The sequence below is a fragment of the Periplaneta americana genome, chromosome 15 (genome assembly GCF_040183065.1).
Source record: "Periplaneta americana isolate PAMFEO1 chromosome 15, P.americana_PAMFEO1_priV1, whole genome shotgun sequence".
Taxonomy (NCBI): Eukaryota; Metazoa; Arthropoda; class Insecta; order Blattodea; family Blattidae; genus Periplaneta; species Periplaneta americana.
This window is the reverse complement of record NC_091131.1, coordinates 164,956,772-164,978,719: the sequence shown is the minus strand read 5'-3', so window position 1 is coordinate 164,978,719 and position 21,948 is coordinate 164,956,772. Positions and strand designations below refer to the sequence as shown.

The 21,948-nt window shown below is 38.2% G+C and overlaps 1 protein-coding gene across 1 annotated transcript in view; it reads right to left on the bottom strand.

The window, feature by feature from the left end:
• Window positions 1–463: 463 nt before the first annotated feature.
• The window catches only part of LOC138715497 (WAS/WASL-interacting protein family member 3-like), a 211,352-nt gene continuing 189,867 nt past the window's right edge, over window positions 464–21,948 (bottom strand). Inside the window, exon 2 of the mRNA XM_069848471.1 lies at window positions 464–2,055. Coding sequence (XP_069704572.1) covers window positions 717–1,094 — 378 coding nt within the window. The 5' untranslated portion in view covers window positions 1,095–2,055 and the 3' untranslated portion in view covers window positions 464–716. The remainder of the gene's footprint in view (window positions 2,056–21,948) is intronic.

Genomic DNA, 21,948 nt, shown 5'->3' with positions numbered 1-21,948 from the left:
ACACACACGATTGCCATCTCGCCATGGCGGCACCTTCCCTTGTCATGGCCTTAGTTGTTGGTGGTCACGACACACCCACCTCTTCCCGTCTTGATGTTCTCCTATGCCACACCACACGATTGCCATCTCGCCATGGCAAAATATGTGGCGGGAAGTTCCCTTGTCATGCCCTTAGTTGTTGGTGGCCATGACACACCCCACCTCTTCCCGTCTTGATGTTCTCCTCTTATGCCACACCACACAATTTCCATTTCGCCATGGCATTATGTATGGCGGGAACTTCCTTTGTGATGGACTTAGCTGTTTGTGGCCACGACACAGCCCACCTCTTCCCGTCTTGATGTTCTCCTCTTATGCCACACCACACAATTGCCATCTCGCCATGGCATTATGTGTGGCGGGAACTTCCCTTGTCATGGCCTTAGCTGTTGGTGGCCATGACACAGCCCACCTCTTCCCGTCTTGATGTTCTCCTTTTATGACACACCACACAATTGCCATCTCGCCATGGCATTATGTGTGGCGGGAACTTCCCTTGTCATGGCCTTAGCTGTTGGTGGCCATGACACAGCCCACCTCTTCCCGTCTTGTTATTCTTCTCTTATGCCACACCACACAATTGCCATCTCGCCATGGCATTATGTGTGGCGGGAACTTCCCTTGTCATGGCCTTAGCTGTTGGTGGCCATGACACACCCACCTCTTCGTCTCTCCATTTATTTGCCTTCCACCACACCAGATGTATGGCATCTCGCCATGTCATACCACTGGCGTGGTGGTGGTGCTGGTGCTGGTGGTGGTGCTGGTGGCGGTGGTGGTGCTGGTGCTGGTGGTGGTGCTGGTGGTGGTGGTGCTGGTTGTGCTGGTGGTGCTGGTGGTGGTGGTGCTGGTTGTGCTGGTGGTGCTGGTGGTGGTGATGGTGGTGGTGGTGGTGGCGGTGGTGGTATGGCACAGCCCACCTCTTCGTCACTCCATTTATTTGCCTTCCACCACACCAGATGTATGGCATCTCGCCCTGTCATAGCACTGGCGTGGTGGTGGTGGTGGTGGTGGCGGTGGTGGTATGGCACAGCCCACCTCTTCGTCACTCCCATTTATTTGCCTTCCACCACACCAGATGTATGGCATCTCGCCCTGTCATAGCACTGGTGTGGTGGTGGTGGTGATGGTGGTGCTGGTGGTGGTGGTGCTGGTGCTGGTTGTGCTGGTGGTGGTGGTGCTGGTTGTGCTGGTGGTGGTGGTGGTGCTGGTGGTGGTGGTATGGCACAGCCCACCTCTTCGTCACTCCCATTTATTTGCCTTCCACCACACCAGATGTATGGCATCTCGCCCTGTCATAGCACTGGTGTGGTGGTGGTGATGGTGGTGCTGGTGGTGGTGGTATGGCACAGCCCACCTCTTCGTCACTCCCATTTATTTGCCTTCCACCACACCAGATGTATGGCATCTCGCCCTGTCATAGCACTGGTGTGGTGGTGGTGATGGTGGTGCTGGTGGTGGTGCTGGTGCTGGTTGTGCTGGTGGTGCTGGTTGTGCTGGTGGTGGTGGTGGTGCTGGTGGTGGTGGTATGGCACAGCCCACCTCTTCGTCACTCCCATTTATTTGCCTTCCACCACACCAGATGTATGGCATCTCGCCCTGTCATAGCACTGGTGTGGTGGTGGTGGTGATGGTGGTGCTGGTGGTGGTGGTGCTGGTGCTGGTTGTGCTGGTGGTGCTGGTTGTGCTGGTGGTGGTGGTGGTGCTGGTGGTGGTGGTGCTGGTGCTGGTTGTGCTGGTGGTGCTGGTTGTGCTGGTGGTGGTGGAGGTGGTGATGGTGGTGGTATGGCACAGCCCACCTCTTCGTCACTCCCATTTATTTGCCTTCCACCACACCAGATGTATGGCATCTCGCCCTGTCATAGCACTGGCGTGGTGGTGGTGGTGATGGTGGTGGTGGTGGTGGTGGTTGTGCTGGTGGTGGTGGTGGAGGTGCTGGTGGTGGTGGTGCTGGTTGTGCTGGTTGTGCTGGTGGTGCTGGTGGTGGTGGTGGGGCTGCAAGGATACGTATTAATCCTGCAACAAAATTATTAAAATGTATTAATATACCAGACATAGTAGTACAGAATTATAAAAGAAATTAATACATGATATATTACTATAGGAAATAGACATTTTGTTCTCAGTAATAAAAGTGAAAAGCGTGAGACTTGAAGTATTTTATTGAGAACTATGCACGATCAGGAGTTTCCTGGTTTTAGTATTAAAGATCTTGTTGTTTTGTGCATTATTTATTTCCATCAGGAATGTTGTTAAAGGGTTTACCATCTGCCACAGAAGGTTTCTAATTTAGAAGTTTCAGGTTACAGTGCTTTTTTCTTGTACATGTCGCTTTATGCTGGCAATTTATTTTAAGTTTATCTTTACACGCTTTATCACCTGTGGTCATATAGCGTTGTCAGGATCTGTGGGTATACCAGTAGGCCGTTATTTCTCTTGTTAAGTCCCAGTTTCTATTGTGTTTTGTCGATGGTTTGTGTTCATGTAAGTGATTATAAATGTTTGATTAATGTTCGTGATACTGGTGATTGAGGCGGTATGGATCGTGGCATGTAAATTTCCAATCTGGCATTTGCCTTTGTGACTGAGAAAAACCATGAAAAACCCCAGTCAGATTGGCTGGCCACGGGATTTTTAACCTGCATCTGCCGAATGCGAGTCTCAAACGCTACCATTTGTGTATGAATGTTTTGATTAAATTATATTAATGTAATACAGGGACATCACTTTATTTTTACCAACATTTTTAACATTAACCTGGCTATACTCGGAAACACTGTTGCCCCCTTCCATTACAGGAGTTTGATGTTACTAGTGCAATATGTAAACAAATCATTTTACTAGGTATAGGAGGAGAGAAAAGTAGTGTATCCATTTATGTTGTAGGGAAATACGATATTGCGATTTTCAGTTTGATTATCACTTTTACGGAATTTATCAAAATACAGTAGAGTAGTAACATTTTTTTTTTTTCAAAAACTCAACTTTTCAGGCGGCTATGTTCGTTATGTAATGTCTACTTTATTTAGCATATTAATTATTGATGTTAACATACAATATAGAGAGTGCATTTAAATTGAGGGGGTCATAAGTAAAGGGCTGTAAGTGCACTTAAGTTACTTTTGAGAGAATTGGGTTTAAATATTTAAGCTTTCCTAAAATCGGTGAAATTTTTTATTTAAATTTTAATGTGTGATGCGATTAAAATATCCCTTTGCCACTAAAATTTTAGATACTTTTTCTTACACTGGATGCACTTAACTCATGTTATTACAAATGTTACTAGCATTCCTTTGCTTCTAGCCACCTCAATTCAAAAAAAAGCTAATCTTAATTTTTAAACAAGTTGCTGAAAATGGTTGCCGTTCATTACAATGCAGGCTTCAATTCAGTACGCATATTATTAAAAAACATTTTGAAGCATATTCTATGAAATTGAATTTATCGTTTCTTGAATATAATTTTTTAGTACGATATTATTAATATAGGTTCTTTCTTCTATAGAAAACGCAATCATATTTATGAAACACACTATACACTGCAGTGTTTACTTCACTGCTTGAAGACTTCGAATGCAACAGCGGCCGTAAGTTTGTGTGTCTGACGGGAGCAAGGGGTGAGAGTGAAGTATATACAGAAATGCAGGTACAATAAAAATGCAAGTAAAAATAAAATGATGTCCCTGTACTACACATTATGTGGAAAGGTACAGATGTGGAGATGGTGGTGGTGGAGGTGGTGGTGGTGGTGGAGGTGGTGGTGGTGGTGGTGGTGCTGGTGGTGATGGTGGTATGACACAGCCCACCTCTTCGTCTCTCCATTTATTTGCCTTCCACCACACCAGATGTATGGCATCTCGCCCTGTCATAGCACTGGCGTGGTGGTGGTGGTGGTGGTGGTGGTGGTGGTGGTGGTGGTGGTGGTGGTGCTGGGGCTGCAAGGTTACGTATTACGTATGGCTTGTGTTCATGTAAGTGATTATAAATGTTTGATTAATGTTCGTGATACTGGTGATTGAGGCGGTATGGATCGTGGCATGTAAATTTCCAATCTGGCATTTGCCTTCGTGACTGAGGGAAACATGAAGAACCCCAGTCAGATTGGCTGGCCACGGGATTTTTAACCTGCATCTGCCGAATACGAGTCCCAAACGCTACCATTTGTGTATGAATGTTTTGATTAAATTATATTAATATAATACAATATAATTATCACTTCCATTAAATGCAGGAATTTAACGACCTAAATCAGAGATGCGATGCTTACTAGTAATTCCGTGCACGAGCTTTTTAAAAAAAACTCTCTCCTTAGGCGGGCGGTTTTCTGTCTGAGGCACATTGCTTCTATTGCATTAAGAAAGGGTTTACAGTAAAGATGAACAACGATCGAGAAAGCGAGACTAACAGCGCCCGCAAAGCCGAAATCCCGCACGACAATGCTGTATTACGTCGCGTCCTTGACGTTAGTTTTATTCATCTCTAGTTTACAGCAATACAACTTTGCAGACCATGACATATCGCAAGCGAGATTAAAATAAAGATTTTTATGCTCGACCATGCCGAAATGTAGTAATTATGCACCTGGTAGTAGCCCTTTAATGCACCTCATTAAAGTACACCTATTCATTAAAGTTCAGGTGTTCAGCCAATGACAAGTCACATTTGTACCGTTATAAAACTGCAAGTATCGATTATTCTCGGATATGCAATCGAAAGAGAATTAGCGAAAAGTCACGGAGGCTGGAAAGCCAATACTGTCGCAGAAGGTTATGTTCTGTTACTATAATAATTAGCATTAATTGTAAACAATATTCAAATAAATTCAATTTGTCATCTCGTTTTTCAATTCTAGATCAATTTCCCGGTTATATCAGACTAATGTTCATCTTATTCTCTATCAAGGTCAATGACATTCGGCCTCGGAAAAAATCAATACTTTCGCGTCTGCGCACATCTGACAATTCAGGTCAGTTCGCACATAACCATAACATGACCTAATTTTGAATAATTTCAAGTTAGAAATATGGTCGAGCATAAAAAGTCGTATGAAACTTGCCTATAAAAATCTCGGAGTGCATTTCGAATCTAATCTCAGTTGAGATACGCATATTAAATGTACATGTAAGAAGGCATTCTCTATTCTTCATTCACTAAAAAGATTGTATCATTATCCATCTAAATTAAAACAGACGCTGGTACAGACACTCATTCTACCTCACTTCGATTATTGGGACGTTTTGTTCAGTGATCTCAGGATTGATTCCGCTCAGAAACTACAGCGTGTTCATAACGCGTGCGTTCGCTTCATTTGTAATGTTCGATACTATGATCATATCTCACCTTCTTTCGAGAAGTTATCATGGCTTAGGTTACATGAGAGGAGAAATCTGCACTCACTTTCTCTCCTATATCGAATTATGCACACTTCATCCCCCTATTATTTATTCGCTCGTTTTCATACTCTCTCTCGCTATCATGATATTAATACTCGATCACAACGCGATAACACGCTAGAAATTCCACTTCACACATCATCTCTGTATTCCTCATCTTTCACTGTTGCTACCTCTCGTCACTGGAACTCTCTGCCTCCTGAAGTCAAGGGCTGCCGAACATTGAAATCTTTCAAATCCAAGTTCGAAAATTATCTTATGACGAGTTGCCAAACTAACTTACTATTATGACAAGTGTTGTATTGCATGTTTCCACGTATTCACATTTTTTTTTATGTTGTAGTGATATTTAACTTATTTTATATTTTTGTTTTCAAATTTTCCGATAATGTTATATCTCTAATGTGATAAGTTGAGCTATATATAATCATAATTTTCCTTACTGTGTGTACTTAAAAATATTGTATTCATTGTATGCTTTGCACTGCACTATTTTATTACTACTATTAGTATTATTATTACTATTAGGCCTGTTATTATTATTATTATTATTGTTATTATCATTATTACTATTCTTATTTATTATTATTATTATTATTATTATTATCAATACTTGTCTTATTTTTTTATACTTTGTATGCCTCATTTATTTTTGACCTGCTGTTCACATTTTATTATGCTTTTTTCTTTCTTTCTCTATGTTATATATTATGTCTGATTTCTTCTTACTTGTTTTTTACATTTTATTATTATTATCTTATTCAGTTTTGTGTGTAAAATTGTAGTGTACTTTGTAAATTTGTAGTGTTTTTGTAACGCAGTTTTTACTCCTGGTTGAGTGTTAGAGAAGGCCGTATGGCCTTAACTCTGCCAGGTTAAATAAATAATAACAATAATAATAATAATAATAATAATTATTATTATTATTATTATTATTATTATTATTATTATTATTGTAATTAAGACGCTCGTATGAAAATTATGAAACTCGCTTGCGCTCGTTTCATAAACAAACATACTTGCGTCTTAATTACTACCATTATAGGCTCGTTGCGTAATGTACTATTAATGATAAGTAGAAGCTTCAGTTTTCATATAGCCTATTGAACATGGCGCTAAAGTGCAGTGTTTAATGAATAAAATTATGTTATTTGTAAAAACAAGTCAAACGTCAGTACGAAACACAACACAAACACAGATATAGACATTATTCTGGAGAAGAGATAAATTGACTTCAGACCAGACATCACATATTTACGGGAACACTGTGGTAAAATAATGCTGGCAAATTAAGAAAATCCAATCTTTTGTTTTTATGATTGTAATTATACTTGAGATATTAAGTTCCTTCGGGCCTATTCATATTGCACTTAGATTAAATACGCTGTAATGGTAAATTCATAAATTTTAAAAATGTATAGTGTCTCTCTATTTAGACTGAGCTCAAAAGCTAATTAATTTTTATTCTCATAACTATTTTCAAGATTCTGAGCAAATATGAACTAAAAATTTTGAAAACTTTGACGCAAGGAGCCTTTTTTTGTGACGTCAATATAAAATATATTTAAAAATATATATATAATTTCAAAACTATTGTTAGTGAAGTCTTTAGATAAAGCAGTGATTGTTCTCCGTTAGGTAGCATGTTATTCTTTTGATTGTGTTAGTGAAGTGTTTATATTTAGCTTCCTCACATGGCACCACAGAAATATGCATTATAGCAAAGAGATTTCATGGTAGAGATTTATCTGTAAAAAGTGATCAGAAGATTTGCAAGAAAATTTCCAAATGTCACCGTTCCACATAGAAACAACATACATAACGTCGTTAAAAAATTTAGAGGAACGGAGACAGTATTTAATATAATAGTAGAAGATTACGGCGTGTAGGGGAAGGAAAGATGTTTTCGTGATATTTTTAATATTGTAGCTAGTTTTTCCCCATTCTGAGAATGATACTATATTTTTCTATTTCTATGGCATTATTACAACAAAATATATAACAGAGAGGTGTATTTTCTATTTTTTTTTATTTTAAATTTTAATAAAATAGGATTGAAAATGTGCGTGTTTGGTAGGTAATTTCGTGATAGGGGTATCTAATTTCGTGATAGTGGTAAGGCAATTTCGTGAATGAAAGGAATACATAGTTACGTCATATTAAACCTACTGTATATTTATATAAATTCACAGTAGGGTTTTTACACACTAAACTATTTACTGACCTCTTTTTTATGGAAGTCTATAAATATATTTCAATGATATAGAATATTTCATCAGTTTTAACAGTTCATAGGATTTTTCACGAAAAAAAAAAATCTTCTAGACTACCGTCTTTGAAATATATTAGGCTCAATAAAATACAACAATGAAACAAAGAATAAAATATGAAACATAAAGACATTTTTACCGTCATGTAGAGATAGGCCTATTTTGATTAATTTGAACATTTTACAGGGACTGTCGATGTAAAAATAAGAGATCGTCCGGACAACAGTCTCTAAAATATCTTAGGGCTAATAAAATTAAAAACATTAAACAAAGAACAAAACATGAAACAAACACATTTACGACTCCTGTGAGTTGTTGGCAGCAAGACTTTTAGGAGCCCTTATTGTGAGGTTTTATCTCTGTTTAAAATGAAACCACAGTCATTACCTGGCACTTTCGCTATCTGCATTCAACTAATATTTTCGCCCGACAACTCTGGCCATCTGGTGTGCCACTTTCATACTTGGCACAGTCAAGCCAAATCCCAACTCTTGCATTTGTATAATACGAGGTGGATCGGAAAGTAACGCACAATAATTTTTTTCTGCGTTGGTATTGCGGCTGGGATGTTGACATTTCACGGAGATATAGTTTGACGTTTTCACTACAGGCACAATTTGTTTTGGATGTGCAGCTCTAGCGAGAGAAGCATGAACTGCGCAACAAAGATGGCGCGCATGTTACTATCGTCGAATTGTGAAGAGCAGAGAAGTGTTGTGCGATTTTTGTGGGTTAAAAGACACAACTCGAGTGAAATTCACAGGGACACGTGTGGCTGTATGTGGAAGACTATGGACTGTAGCAATATCTCCAGGTGGTGTGGATTATTCTCAGACGGCCTTGAGAACCTTTGTGATTCGCCACATTCCGGGCTGCCGATAACAGCTGCAACCCAGCGGAATGTCACAGGCATTGATGTGGCAATTTTGAACGACCGGCGGATCTAACTGCGAGCCTCTTGTCAGCAGTTCACCATTTCATACGGTGTGATGTACGATATCGTGCATGACACATTGGAATTTCATAAAGTTAGTGCACGCTGGGTGCCTAAGAACCTGACAGACGACCACAAGGGCAGCGAATGATGACATGCTTGGACCACTTAAGGCGTTACGATTTCTGGAAGCAATTGTCACTGGTGATGAGTCCTGGGCGTACCACTACACGCCCAAAACAAAGCACACCTCTATGGAGTGGAAACATGCTGCTTCCCCAGCAAAGAAAAAATTCAAAGCGACGCAATCTGCAAAGAAAGTGCTTGTGACAGTGTTCTGGGGTATGCATGATGTTTTGTTGGTGGACTTTGCTAAACACAAGACCACTGTGAATACTTTTGGTAATGTTGCGTCGTGCCCTTCGTGACAAACGCCGTAACATTAATGCCGACGATGTCAAACTTCTTCATGACAATGCTCGCCTCAATGTTGCAGCTTCTGTTCATGAGAAAATCAACACATTTGGTTCGGAGGTGCTCCAGAATTCACCATACAGTCCAAACCTTGCACCATCGGACTTTCATCCGTTTGATCCCATGAAGAAATTCCTGGCCGACCGTCGCTTTGCGACCGATGCAGAAATGCAATCAACTGTCTGCAGATGGCTATACTCCGACCGAACGGACTTCTATGGACAAGGTATAATGAAACCGGTATGTCGATGGGAGAAATGTGTTGAGATACTTGGTGCTTATGTAGAAAAGTAGCTGAAAGCTGTGAGTTCATTTGGATATTTTTTTTTTATTTTTGTTTACCTATTAAACGTTTTTTTTTAATTATTGTGCGTTACTTTCCGATGCACCCTCGTATAATTAATATACAGCCGTTCTTCCAGATCAGATGTAAGAGCAAAAAGCCTTTTTTTTTTTTTTTTTTTTTTGTAGCTTTATAGCTAGATACTTTCTGCTCCCTCACAATTTTGGCGGCTGCAATAAGTTGATTGCACCGTATTTCCTGTATTTAATTCTCTCTTTTCCTATGTTAGACCTAGAATCAAATCTAGGGTACAGTAGGTAATTTCGTGATAGGCACTAAAATAATAAAAAAAAAAAAATAGAATTGAAGTACGATTTACGGGTAATAATTTTCTTCAAATAAGTTTTTCTGGCAATGGTACAGAAACCTTGCTATGGATCGAAATACTCACGATTGTTCGGCCGCCATCACTTTCACGAGAAGAAAGGTAAGAAATCGCATCCACTTCCTAAGCTTTAATTGACGCCATTAACATCTAATCTAAATATATGTACAGTTAGAGGAATTCAAGTACTACAGTATAGTACAAGTATGAACTTCTTACTTTAAATATGTGCTCAGTAATCACTGCAACATTACAAACAGTTCAAAAACTACCGAAATTGTTAAGAAAACACGCAGCGCACAATACAATTTTCTGCCATGGTCAGCACAGAAAAAAAATAAGATGGAATCAATCATGTTTCGCCTTCCGTGAAACAATGCAGTATTACTAGCAGACGCCTACAACTATTTTCTACAATAGGCATGTTCTTGAAAGCTTTTGCAAAAATTATCACGAATATACCTTTCCTTACCCTATATTTATAATTTACAGTGACATTCATTGAAAAATAACTCGAGTATAAATTCTACTCTGTTAATCGGAGAATAATTTGCAGATTATTTGTTTTAATTCTTTCCTCCCAAATAAAATGTGACATGTCTGACACTGTTATTATTTAAACAGGAGCAAATGTATAAGAAATAATGCAATCGGATACAAAAGTTCAAAATACTGAAAATAAATTTCCATGGCTTGTCAGAATTCTTCACGAAATGGAGTGAGCCTGCCATTGAGAACTGAAAATTATATAGAAAATTCATATTTATCATTTGTAAAAAGTACGCTCAGAACTGCGGCCTAACAGTAGATCTATCATTCGAATCATGCACCATAATTTGGATCCATCTTGAAAAACAGAAATCAAAAACGAAAACGTTTGAAACAGTAGCTGATCGAACCGCACACACTAGCACAAGCCCGGGCAAACTCAATTCATAGAAGCGGGCTCGACACAAAACCCACCGCGCCCGCAAGCAGTCTGCTACGTCACGGCACTGTGGAGCTGCATGGGCTGGGCGTTCTGCTGGAATACTCACCCATGTGTATATAGTATAGTTGTAGTGGTTGACATCTTCCTTTCCTTCTCTTCTTTCTTTTTTAGTTACATGTAAGATACCACAGATTTCAAATACATCAGTTTTGTAATAATGTATTTTCTGTTTCTATCCCCAAAATTATATCGTAGTCCAGAATAACTGTAAGTTGTTACGTGTTCAGTAGTTTTATTATACAGTAATATTTTTGATCTGATTAATGATTTTCTCCGTAATGCCATTATTTTAGTTTTATATACTGATATCCTAAAATTGAGGCCGGTTCCGAAAGAACGGCACATATCCATAAAGTGCATTTTGAGATAATGACCTACAAAGGTGTTGTGTTGCCAGTACGCATTTCAAACACAATTTTGATTTAGTTCCTTATATTTTATAAATTCATCGTTTGTTAATATTTATATATTACATTTGTAAACATACCGATATTTTGTCACAATAGTAAGTACAGCAGGTACGACCTATGTGGCCTTTTTCCAAAGATACTTTTATTTGCTTTAAATAAACTTAAGGAATGATGAAAACGAAAGACTAAACAAAAGTAAAACTATTTACAAAATAATTTCAAATATAAAAAAATATATATTAACATAATATTCACAATCTCATTGCATTTCAATGAATAGTATAGCAATGATAATAACAATAACACATCAATAAACTTTTTTTGTGCGAGATCGTGCGTATTTGCTTGCTTTCCGCACAAAACCAATACGCGGTCATAGACTTACCAAATAACCGCTAGACCGCTCACTGGCGCTAGTGTTATGCTCCCAAATTGAACAGCCGACGGGCGGCCATTTGTTTGGTTGAGCTAAATAAGTATGGTTCGTTCGTGTGCAGTTTTTAATTGCAGCAATGCACACGGATGTAAAGATAAAGAAGAAAGGAATGTTACATTTCACTGATTAGTTAATCTTTAATTTCTACGACGATTTTTGGAGTTAATCTTTAATTTCTACGACGATTTTTGCTCCGTATTATGTTCCAGAAGACAAACTATTGTACTTACACGACTGTTTATGCTTCAGGTTTCCTCTGAGTAAAGATTCCCTTAACCAGAAATTGATAGGTGCAATCCGCAGAGAGAATTTCTACCCTACAATGAATCATTCAGTGTGTTCAACTCATTTTGAAGTAGTTGTTACCTTTCAAACTACGTTATTACCATATACATTGTTATTGTCTTTCATTCACTCCATATCCTTCATTTTGTTCAAACAGCTGTTGTTTCAGTGCATACATGAATAAATTATTCGCCGAATTTAATGATACAGAAACTGTATAAATTAAAAAATGTTAATTTCTTAATATGACTGATTGAAAGTAACTCTTGTCTTAGTTACGAATTAATGAAACAGTTTCTTATACTACTACTATGACTATTTATTGCTGATGCTACTACTACTACTACTACTACTATTAATAACAATAATAATAATAATAATAATAATAACAACGCTTTTTGATTTCATACAGCAGTTTAACCTACAGATTAAATTAAACAATAGATAGTAATTCTTTTATTAACCGTGGTTATGAACATTCACATTCAGAGTTCCTATGGAATGATGCAAGTCTGACGGCCAGAGTGTCGGATATCCCAATTTAGGCGGAATTCTCCCAATTTCCTGTTGAATCCCGATAAAGCGAGTCGGAATTGATAAAAATCCCGATTTGAGAGATAATAGCCTAGAAAGTAATATGAACAAACTAGTCTGCATTTCCTTTTATCCGATATTTTTATTTGTATATTGACTCAAATGGTAAAATTGTAAACAAAGAGGTAACCCGCGGAAATTTAGTAAGTCTATGAGGTAGCCCAGCTCATTGCCGTAAGGCACATCTATTCGCAAGATAATAGTTCCCCTAATTCTACAGCATTGTTGATTAATCCGTTTCGGTACCTAGTTGCTGCTCTCGCAATTAATAAACATTGCGTTTTTAGGTACGTTGAGTGGCAAAAAATACAGCGTTTTGATATCGTATTTTACACCAATAACAGACATATACAGGGACAGCATTTTATTTTTACTCACATTTTTAATATTAACCTGGTTATACCTTTCGATTAATGGTTTAGAACCGGAAACACCGTTTGCTATCCCTTTCCACGGCTGGAGTTCGATGATACTGGCGTAAAATACAAACATATCACTTTACTATGTATAGGAGGGAAGAAAATTAGTTCATCCATTTACGTAAACTAGGAAATATCACGCTTTTGAATTTTATAATTTTCATTACGTTTTTGTTTAATCAGAATACAGTACAGTATTAACAATGAGTGTTTTTACTCACGAACTGAGTTATCCATGCGAACGTATTCATTACGCAGTGTATATTATACTGTCTACAGCACATTAGCGTACAATATAGAGAATGAAGTTAAATTGAAAAATAATCATAATATGGATATTTAAACAGATTTTTGAAAATGGTGGCCGTTCATTTCGATACAGGCTTCAGTTCTTTTGTGCATATTATCGCACTATAGACTATTGCATCTAATTCCAATTACCAGTTTCGTCCTTCGTACTAGTAACTCATGTTGAAATAATTCTGTACCTTCTCTATAAAAGAGTACCTTACGTACTGTAAATTCAATCTTCACTTCTGCCCGACCCGCACAGATAAAATTACTCAGACATGCTATCTACTGTCCGTCCAAGTGGTTATGTTGCACGATCGTAGAAAGGGAGGAAATCACGTGACAGTTAATTACTTAACGAGGCCCTTTTATTTAAGTTCTTTTAAACAGTTGTATGGGTATAATATTACGTAGACGTCCAATTCCTAACAGAAATTAATGTTCTCAGAAAAGAGCTAAGACAGCCCAGCCACTAGCATTTACAGAGAGGCGAACAGAAGCAGGTGGGGGAAACCGGATGCGACGTAGGCAAATGGATGACAGTACCTGTGCGAAAATGATGCGATATTGAAAGCTCTTTCGTCACTGGAAAACGCGAACATATTTTTGGAACGTACTGTTTACTATGACCGTAAGGCTACTATGACTGTATATGCGGTCTTGGATCTGTGTGGAGGACGGTTGAACTTCATTAGTAGAAGGGGTGGGAGTGAAGTACATTAAAAAACTCAGGTACAATAAAAATTGAAGTAAAAATAAAATGATGTCCCTGTACAATTGCTGCGTTTTATAGTTTAGAGAACTATGTTCAAACATGGATTCATCGTCAGATGTACTCGTATTGTTGCAGTACCGGTTCCGAAAAAGAAAAGTTGCAAAGTTAATTTAGTAGCGAATGGTTAAAACATATCCGTGGTTAATAAAAGAAAAAACGATTAGCCTGTAGTATTCACTGTACTGTGTGTCCTTCGTATTTTAGCGTTTCTCAATATTACATTAAAAGCACGTGACCACTATACTGCTATAAATCTTATGATGGTAAGTCTAATGTCTTAAGTTAGCTTCTGATATCCCGATTTCCTTTGCAGAAAACCTAGCAACTCTGCTGACATCAGAAACACGTTATTAATGGTATATCGGAAAGAAAGTATTGTTCCTGTAAATAAAAACATTTAGTTTTCGGATACGCAATACAACACGTATTCAAATAGCGGTTTCGAAATCCCGCGCGTTTTCTTCCAAACAAATGGCGGCTTTCCGCTGCTTCAATTTGGGAACATATTTCTCACTTCTCCGCTACGGCGTGATTGGGGCTCGTACGCGGTAAGTGTGAAATACCACATACAGTATTCCCAACCTAACACAAATAACAATTTCCCTATTCTTACCGCTTAAGCGTCATATTCATTTTACTGCTTTAGGCTTTTAACATATTATTTTTAAAGACGTTCAATATAGTAATAATTATAAATTGGAAACTTACCACTGCAATTTCACCTAAATTGCACTGTTAATTATTGTTTTTAAATATTTTCAAAAAAAGACAGACGTATATCACGGCCAGCTGGAGTATAGTAAACACAGAAAACATTTTATAGGAACAATGTTGAAGATAGATATATTTGTTTTCCAAAGTTGCCGTCATTGAACAGAAACCAAGATGGAGATTTCATTGCAACTAATTAGAAATTCCTCTTTCAGGTATGTAATAAACGATCTTCGCACAAAATAATGTACGATACACGAGCGGTATGTTTGTTTTCAAGTTCTCGGAAATTAAAAAGCTCAACTACGTTTCGCTTTTTCAATCTTTTCCTCGAACATGAAAACGTCAACATACCCTCTTGTAACGTATATCACTATTACATAACTATGCATAGGCATAGAACTACTTCGTTTTTCTATACGTTGTGAGATTCTTCGAGGACAAATTCTACCCATTTCACGTCGTCCTCGTTTAAGTACTTAAATAGAGATCTTATGTCGTCAAACATGGTTTGGCTGATTGTTGGGAATGGAACAATCGTAGGTTTGATATCATTATGCCTATTTATATTCAGTCTGATGGAATAGTTGAAGGGAATCCATAAGGGATTGTAATTTTCAGAGCACACAAAAGTACCATCCACTTTGTATCTCACTATAAAATACTTCATAATCGTAAATTTGCCTGTAGGAGATGGAGTCTTCATGAAATAGGGCATTAAAGCTATATCCGACTCTTTTGTAAAGTATGACGCATTACACCTCAAAGTTGCTGGGATGTTTTCTGCATGTTGCTATAGCTTTAACCATGGTTTTGCAGTTCCAATGGTTTCTTTCTTTTCATAGCAGATCTCACGAGTCCAAAGATTCTGTCACATTGTGTAAATGTGGCTAACAGGAAACATAAATATTTCTATCTGATATGCCTTGGCGAACCAAGCAGAAAACCTCAGAAGCGTCGAATTTCTATTTTGTCCTCCTGCGGCATCAGACATCATTATGACAGTTTCCACGTTAGGACATTTTTAAAGATTTATTTGAAGGCAGTCATACAAAAACGATGCCACTGAATTAGTATTCTTTCTTGCTTGAGTTTCCATGAAAAATAAAAGTAGGAATTTCCATGAAGCCACAATAGAACAAAATTACTTAAAGTATTTTCCATTATTTAACAATAATTACAAGATAAGATTTTAAATTGTTACACTTACACCTACAAGCACTTACTCTATAGTCTCAATCTGTAAGCCAACTGCACAGCGGCGTGCGGACAGAATGTGAGCGGTGCACTGCCGATGCACATGGGGTGCTCGATTTATTTTATTGGGTTATTTTGCGACGCTGTATCAAAATCTAGGTTATTTAGCGTCTGAATGATATGAAGGTGATAATGCCGGTGAAATGAGTCCGGGGTCCAGCACCGAAAGTTACCCAGCATTTGCTCGTATTGAGTTGAGGGAAAACCCCGGAAAAACCTCAACCAGGTAACTTGCCCCGACCGGGATTCGAACCCGAGCCACCTGGTTTCGCAGCCAGACACGCTGACCGTTACTCCACAGGTGTGGACTGGGGTGCTCGATCCTGACCCCTAGCATCGTGGCATAAACAGCTCTCCTGCCTCGTTGAAGCATAGTCAAGAAACGAAAAGTGGTAGATATGTGCATTCCTATGAACCCGAGCGGTCAATTAATGCAATCTTTGGAAAAAGGGCACATACACCCATGTGCCCTTATTCCGGAACCCGCCTCAATTATACGAGATGTTATAGCTTCGTGTGTTTTTATATAAAGTCGTTCTTAATCTTTACAAATTTACCAAATCAGGATCTTTTGAAATACAGGTGTACTAATTACATTTATTTTTACATACTGTATAGAATGAAGTACTATATATCAAAATGATATTAAACATTGGATAAAGCCAATTGAAATGTTGGCATGTAGTGTTTCTTTGCGATTTTTTACGCAAACGTCCAATTCCTAAGAGCAAATGTTTTCAGAAAAAAGCTATGGCAGCCCAGCCACTAGCCTTCACAGAGGGGTGGGGGAAATCGGGAAGGGACGTAACCAAACGGACAAAGTACCTGTGCGAAAATATGATTCCATAATGAAGGGTTATTCTTTGATGTAATCCAAACAAAGAAGTTTAGGATTTTGCTCTCTTTGCTTCATTTTCGAGATAAAAATTGTTTTATATGAAATATTTCATAGCGTGTTTTAAGAAAGAAATTGATTTAATTTCACATACGCTCAGTCAATTTAAGAGAGCCGTTACTATGATAACAAATTATTGAAAGAAATTTATTTATTTATTTTTCTTTAGATATGCAGAAACGATGGCGGGCTTATGCTAGGGCGGCAATGAACCTGCGGGTTCCTTAAAAGCCATTTGTAAATAACTACGATATACAGAAATTTGATCCGAACAAATGTAACATTGTAAAATTCCGTTGCAGAACATCAGTAAATTGCAGGATTCACTGTTCTTGAAGCATTAGGCCTATCTTGATCCACTTTTTTACTTACAAAATGAACAAGGAATGTCTTTAATAACGATACAATACCAGCAGAGCATTACAATACAAATCGTTAGATATATTTCGATTATAATATCAATCCAGTGCCATAGGTAAATCATGGTTGGCAATAGTTTCTTTTTTTCCAAACGGGCCACAGTCTAGGACTGACGTCCATTTGTAACATTTCTATACCCACATTTCACATATAACTATCAACTGGACTGAAGTTATTTTGTTGTAAATTGGTGCACCGACTCCTAAACTGCCAATTCCAACAGAAAATTCGTTTTTCGAAAAGATGGACTGAAGCCCTTTTGGAAAGAGGATTCGATTACAAAACAGGGTCTTGCACTTACGGGTTAACTTCTACGTGTGCCGAACATGCGGCACACCTCGTCCATCAGCCTTTCGTAGGAATTTCGGGGCTCCTCTTCCGCTGGTGCGCTGGGGGCCTCCTCAGGTTGCGGTGGAGGTGGGGGTGGGGGTTCTTCTCCGAGGACTTCCTCCAGAGGATCGGCGAAAGTTACATGTCTTTTGCCATCGTCAACCGCTGGGCCCTCAACCGAGGCGTCTTCCGCTCCGGCATTCTCCGGCCCACTTGCCTCGTCTCCCAAGTCAGCACTTCCCGGTTCTGCTGTCTCGTCACCCGCAGGCTGTCTAGTGTCTTCGGCACCGTCACTCGCAGGTTCTTTTGTGTCTTCGGTGCCGTCACTCTTGGGTGCACTTGGTTGGTCTTTTGTGCTAGCACTCCCAGGTTTCTTTTTCTTGGCTTTCGTGGCACTAGATTTCTGACCACTAGTACCAGGAGTGCTTTCTCCATCCTTATTAGGTTTTAAGATGTACAATGTTGTGTTCTCCCGGAAGGGCTGTTTTTCTCTGCAGTTGTTGTAGAGCACGTAAGCCCCAACTGCAGCCCCTCCGGTGGCCGCCAGTTTACTGACGGTCCCCGCTTTCGTCAAAGATTTCGCTAATGCGTTTAAAATGAACTTAGAGCTCCACATATTTATGTGTTATGATTTGAGGAACGTCTCCAGGCGACGCACCGCATAGGCTCTGTTGTGAATGCATTATTGATTAAGCACATCGCAGCCAAAACAATAGGTTTGTTTCCAGCAAGCAATTCAGAACGCCTTCCGAACTTCTTTCGACGCATGCGCCAGTTGTGTACGTTGTCAGAACTAGTTCAGAATGTTACGTTGTTGGAACGTTTCTTGAACTGTTCTTTCACGGCCTTCGGAGTTCCTTCTCATTTTAAAATTATATTCATTTTCCGAACTTCATTTGTCATAAACTATATCACTACCACCTTCCGAATCACTCATGGTCGACCAATTTCACTCGTTCTAAAGCACGTTGGAACAGGGATCTGGGGGTTCAGATCGGTTCTAGTCTTGTTGGGCTACTGCGCATGGGCAGGCAGTGCTGGAACAAACCTCTTGAGACGAGTCCGTTGTCACTCACTAGTTGAATGTTTTATCTGTCAATTACCTTAAACAGAAAGATTCTTCTCTGCAGTGGCGGATTAGTCACAGCATAAATGTAGTCAATATATAGAGCCGCAAGTTTCGGGGGAAGCAAGTGGTCGTAGCATAAGGCGAGTTCCGAAATAGCAGAAAAAGTTCGCAGTTGAAGTAGTTTTCAACTTTGTAACACAAACCATGCTCTTTTTAACTCTCGAATTTCCGCGACACAAACATTACGTTACAAGTTTTAAGCTCGGCAATTTACTGCTGAACTATGGGGGTGGAAATTTGCATCTTATATGGCAAATTTATCGTTTTATAAGGCGTTAGCCTGCCTTGCATTGACAATATATAGCATTTTGTAAACATGGTGGTGCAAAATAAAACGCATGACCTTGATTAATTCGTCTTCAAACGAATTAGCAAAGCCTCCCTCGTCCGTACTCGCAATTTCAATATATTTTATTGCAAATTTATCCAATCGAGAAAACTAAATAATACAACACTTGAAGCTTAGCTTAAATTTTCTTTTCTTCAGTTCATTATTTTAAAATAATTTATTGTTGCTCATTAATTTATTATTTTTTTATTTGGTAACTTAACGGCGCTGTATCAACTGTAAGGTTACTTAGCATCGATGGAATTGATGACAGCGAGATGGTATTTGGCTACTTGAGGGCGAGGATTCGCCATAGATTACCTGACATTTGCCTTACGGTTGGGTAAAACCTCGGAAAAACCTAACCAGGGAAACAGCCCAAGCGGGGATCGAACCCGCGCCCGAGCACAACTCCAGATCGACAGACAAGACAGGATGGTCGAAGAGATTCAGAAGTACCAGAATACATTTTATTTATTTATTTATTTATTTATTTATTTATTTATTCATTTATTTATTTATTTATTTATTTATTTATTTATTTATTTATTTATTTATTTATTTATTCATTCATTTATTTATTCATTCATTTATTCATTTATTTCATTTATTTATTTATTTATTTATTTATTTATTTATTTATTTATTTATTTATTTATTTATTTATTCTGGTGTAGTTAAGGCCATCAGGCCTTCTCTTCCACAACACCAGGAATACAAATACAATAATAGAAATAAACAGACAAAATACACTATAATATACAAAGTAAAGCTACACAAGAAATAAAGAGAGAGAGAGAAAAAAACACTATAAACAAAGTAAAGCCACACAAAAATATACAGGTTGCAGTCACACAAACTTTAAATGAGTGATTAAGTATCATAATTAATTCCATTCTAACTAATTATCTAACATAAACAAGAAACTTGCAATTTTAATCTAGGTTAAAAAAGAAAAAGAAAAAAAAACACAAATCAATACTTCTAGCAATACCTAAAAAACATTAAGTAAGACAAAATTTTCCAATTTAATTTTGAATTGTGATAAAGTCCGGCAGTCCCTGACATCATTAGGTAACGAATTCCAGAGGCGAGGTATTTCTACAGTATAGGAAGATGAGTATAAAGACGTTCTATGATGAGGGATAGAAAGAAGTGCTTGATGTCGGTTTCGAAGAGTTGTAAGAAATTGAAAGCGCGATAACAGATATTTCGGAGTAGAAGTATGCATATTCTAAACAGAAGAGACAGTGAATGTATTGTTCTTCGTTCCTTCAGACGCACCCATGAAAGTAACTGGAGGGAAGGTGTTATATGGTCAAATTTACGAGTATTGCAGATGAATCGTATGCACACATTATGAACACGTTGTAGTCTCTCAGCTAAGAGTGAACTTACATTAGTTAGCAAGGAATCGCAATAATCAAAATGGGGCATTACAAGCGTCTGAATAAGATTCTTTTTTAGACTAAGTGGTAGAAATTCTTTCATATGAAACAAGGAGTGAAGTTGAGAAAATGTTTTTTTGCAAATGTGTGTTAACCATATCAAGAGAATGTCCCCTGGACGTCTCCCGAGGCAAGCATATTTTTATAAGCCTACAGGCAGACGAGATGTTGGCCGTCCAAGGAAGAGATGGACGGAACAAATATTCCTTTAGTTTCGGAACGGGACAAAAACCCAATCCTTGAAAGAAAGAAGAAGAAGAAGAAGAAGCAATTTTCTTTTCGAAGTTCAATTTTGTTTATTAGTGTAATTTTTACATCTGAAGTCTGACTAGTGTAATGCGTAGCTAGTCAGCGATGTATGCAATGGAGGAGGAAAGAAAGTGGCCACCCTACCCCATTATCTCCTGGCCTCTTCCCCATGAGTGGTGCCTTGTTGGTGTCACTTGGGTTCAGACCTGTCTTCGGACAGCTGACTAAACAGCAATAGTGAAATTTAATCAGTACATAGTAGACTGGCAAACATAATGTCAAAATCAATTTTGAAGTATCAGAAATGTTGAAAACATAAAAATGAATTAATCTGTATTCAATATCTACAATACACATCTCAAAGAACAGTTTATAAAACGTTTGACTATTTTGAAACGGCTAGCTGGAAGTACATGGGGATCCAAAAGACAAACACTAGTAACAACCTACAATATGTATATTGAGCCTAGTCTTCTATACTGCTGCGAACCTCTAGTCACTGCACCCAAAACTACTCTAAACCCACTTGTCAAAGTAGAAAAGCAGGCACTCAGACTTATCACAGGAGGAGTGAAATCTACTCCCATTAACTGTATGCTTTACCTCACAGACATTTAACCTCTTGTGACAACAATAGAAGAAAGGGCCATTATTCTTTATGAAAAACTGATCAAAAGTAATGACGACTATTGGTCCACATACCTTAACACAGAAAGGTATCTGAAAACGCAACACGGATTCATCCAAAATGCAGAGAAACTAAAAGAAGAACTCGATATACCCAATCTCCTTCAACCTCTAATGCTTCCATAAAACCCACTTCAGATACATATAATTCAATCAGAAATAGACCTCCTAGAACAAATCACCAAAAATCAACACAGTAAAGGAAATTTAAAACAATTGGCCCTTGAAACCGTCAACATCAGATATCCGGAAGATTATTGGATAAGAATTTATACCGATGGCTCGAAAACAGACCCTCAAAGAAATGTAGGGCTGGTATTTTTAGTAATCTTTTTTGCTTCTGTCTCCCAGTTGGTTATAATCTATCTGTCTATGATGGAGAAATTGAAGCTATACATATTGCCTTAAATCAACTTTTATTCCATTTGGATAAATTCACAAAAGCCGTCATCCTCTAGGACTCAAAAGCAGCCATTTTGTCCATAAATAAAACTGATCACCCCTACACAGAACAAA